Consider the following 883-nt stretch of genomic DNA (forward strand, 5'->3'; position numbering starts at 1 on the left):
CGAAGGGCGGCGACAAAATTCCTTACACAACAGGGAAACAATAACAGTGGCGAATGGACGATTGGGACGCGTGAGGAGCACATGATGTGTGCCATATCAGGCGGCCGGGCCAATCATTTGCTTGTCCTCCTGTGGGCGAGTGCATCTATTTTTTTCTTCGGCAGGATGTTTTCTCTTCGGAGCATCCCCCCCCTCATCGGAACTCACTCAAACGGGGGACTCTGGATCAGGGAACGGTGCTCCGGATATGGTCGACCGTCCTGGTCATGATTGGTTCTTTGACCGGGCTCACTCTGAGGTTGTTGTGTGATGGAGTGTGTTGTGGTTGTGTATGTGTGTGTAGGTGCGAGTGGGCTCTGGGGGGGGGGGGGGGGGGGGGGAGCCTGTGTCCATATGAGATCGCCCCCCTCTCCTTTTCAAGGCTCCCACCTGCAGATGAATGTCCCTTGGGCATTGGCCACCAACCAGCCCCCGCTTCTTCCTCCTGACCCCCTTGCACCAAGCCGCCTTCGCCTTCCCTCCCCCTTCCCATCTTTCTCCTCTCGGGCCTTCCTGTCCTTTCCTCGCGAGGTGCCCCGACACCCGGCCGACACCACGGACGCCCGTTTCTTCTCTTCGCAGGGCCCGAGCGCGGCCTCGGCCCAGGTTCGGGATTCCCCGCAGGGCAGGACCGCCGCGGCAGTGCTCACCCCGACGGCCAAAGCCGACGCTGTTGTTCGGCAGTATCTGCTGGAGCGCGGCTTCTCGGATGCCCTCAAATACTTTGACAAAGAACTGTCCACCGATCGGGATCTTGCCTTCTGTGTTCGTCTCCCTCTCCCTCTCTGTCTCTCCCTCTCTGCCTCTCCCTCCGCCTCTGTCTCTCCCTCTCTGTCTCTCCCTC

At 60.2% G+C, this 883-nt stretch overlaps 1 protein-coding gene across 1 annotated transcript in view; it reads left to right on the top strand.

Moving 5' to 3' along the window:
- Nucleotides 1–435: 435 nt before the first annotated feature.
- H696_03093 (hypothetical protein) overlaps nt 436–883 on the top strand; it is a gene marked incomplete at its 5' end in the record, with an annotated part of 5,926 nt that continues 5,478 nt past the window's right edge. The window contains one exon of the mRNA XM_009496983.1: nt 436–804. Within this exon, the coding sequence (XP_009495258.1) occupies nt 436–804 (369 nt within the window). The remainder of the gene's footprint in view (nt 805–883) is intronic.

The sequence above is a fragment of the Fonticula alba genome (genome assembly GCF_000388065.1).
Source record: "Fonticula alba strain ATCC 38817 unplaced genomic scaffold supercont2.4, whole genome shotgun sequence".
In the NCBI taxonomy this organism is placed as follows: domain Eukaryota; order Rotosphaerida; family Fonticulaceae; genus Fonticula; species Fonticula alba.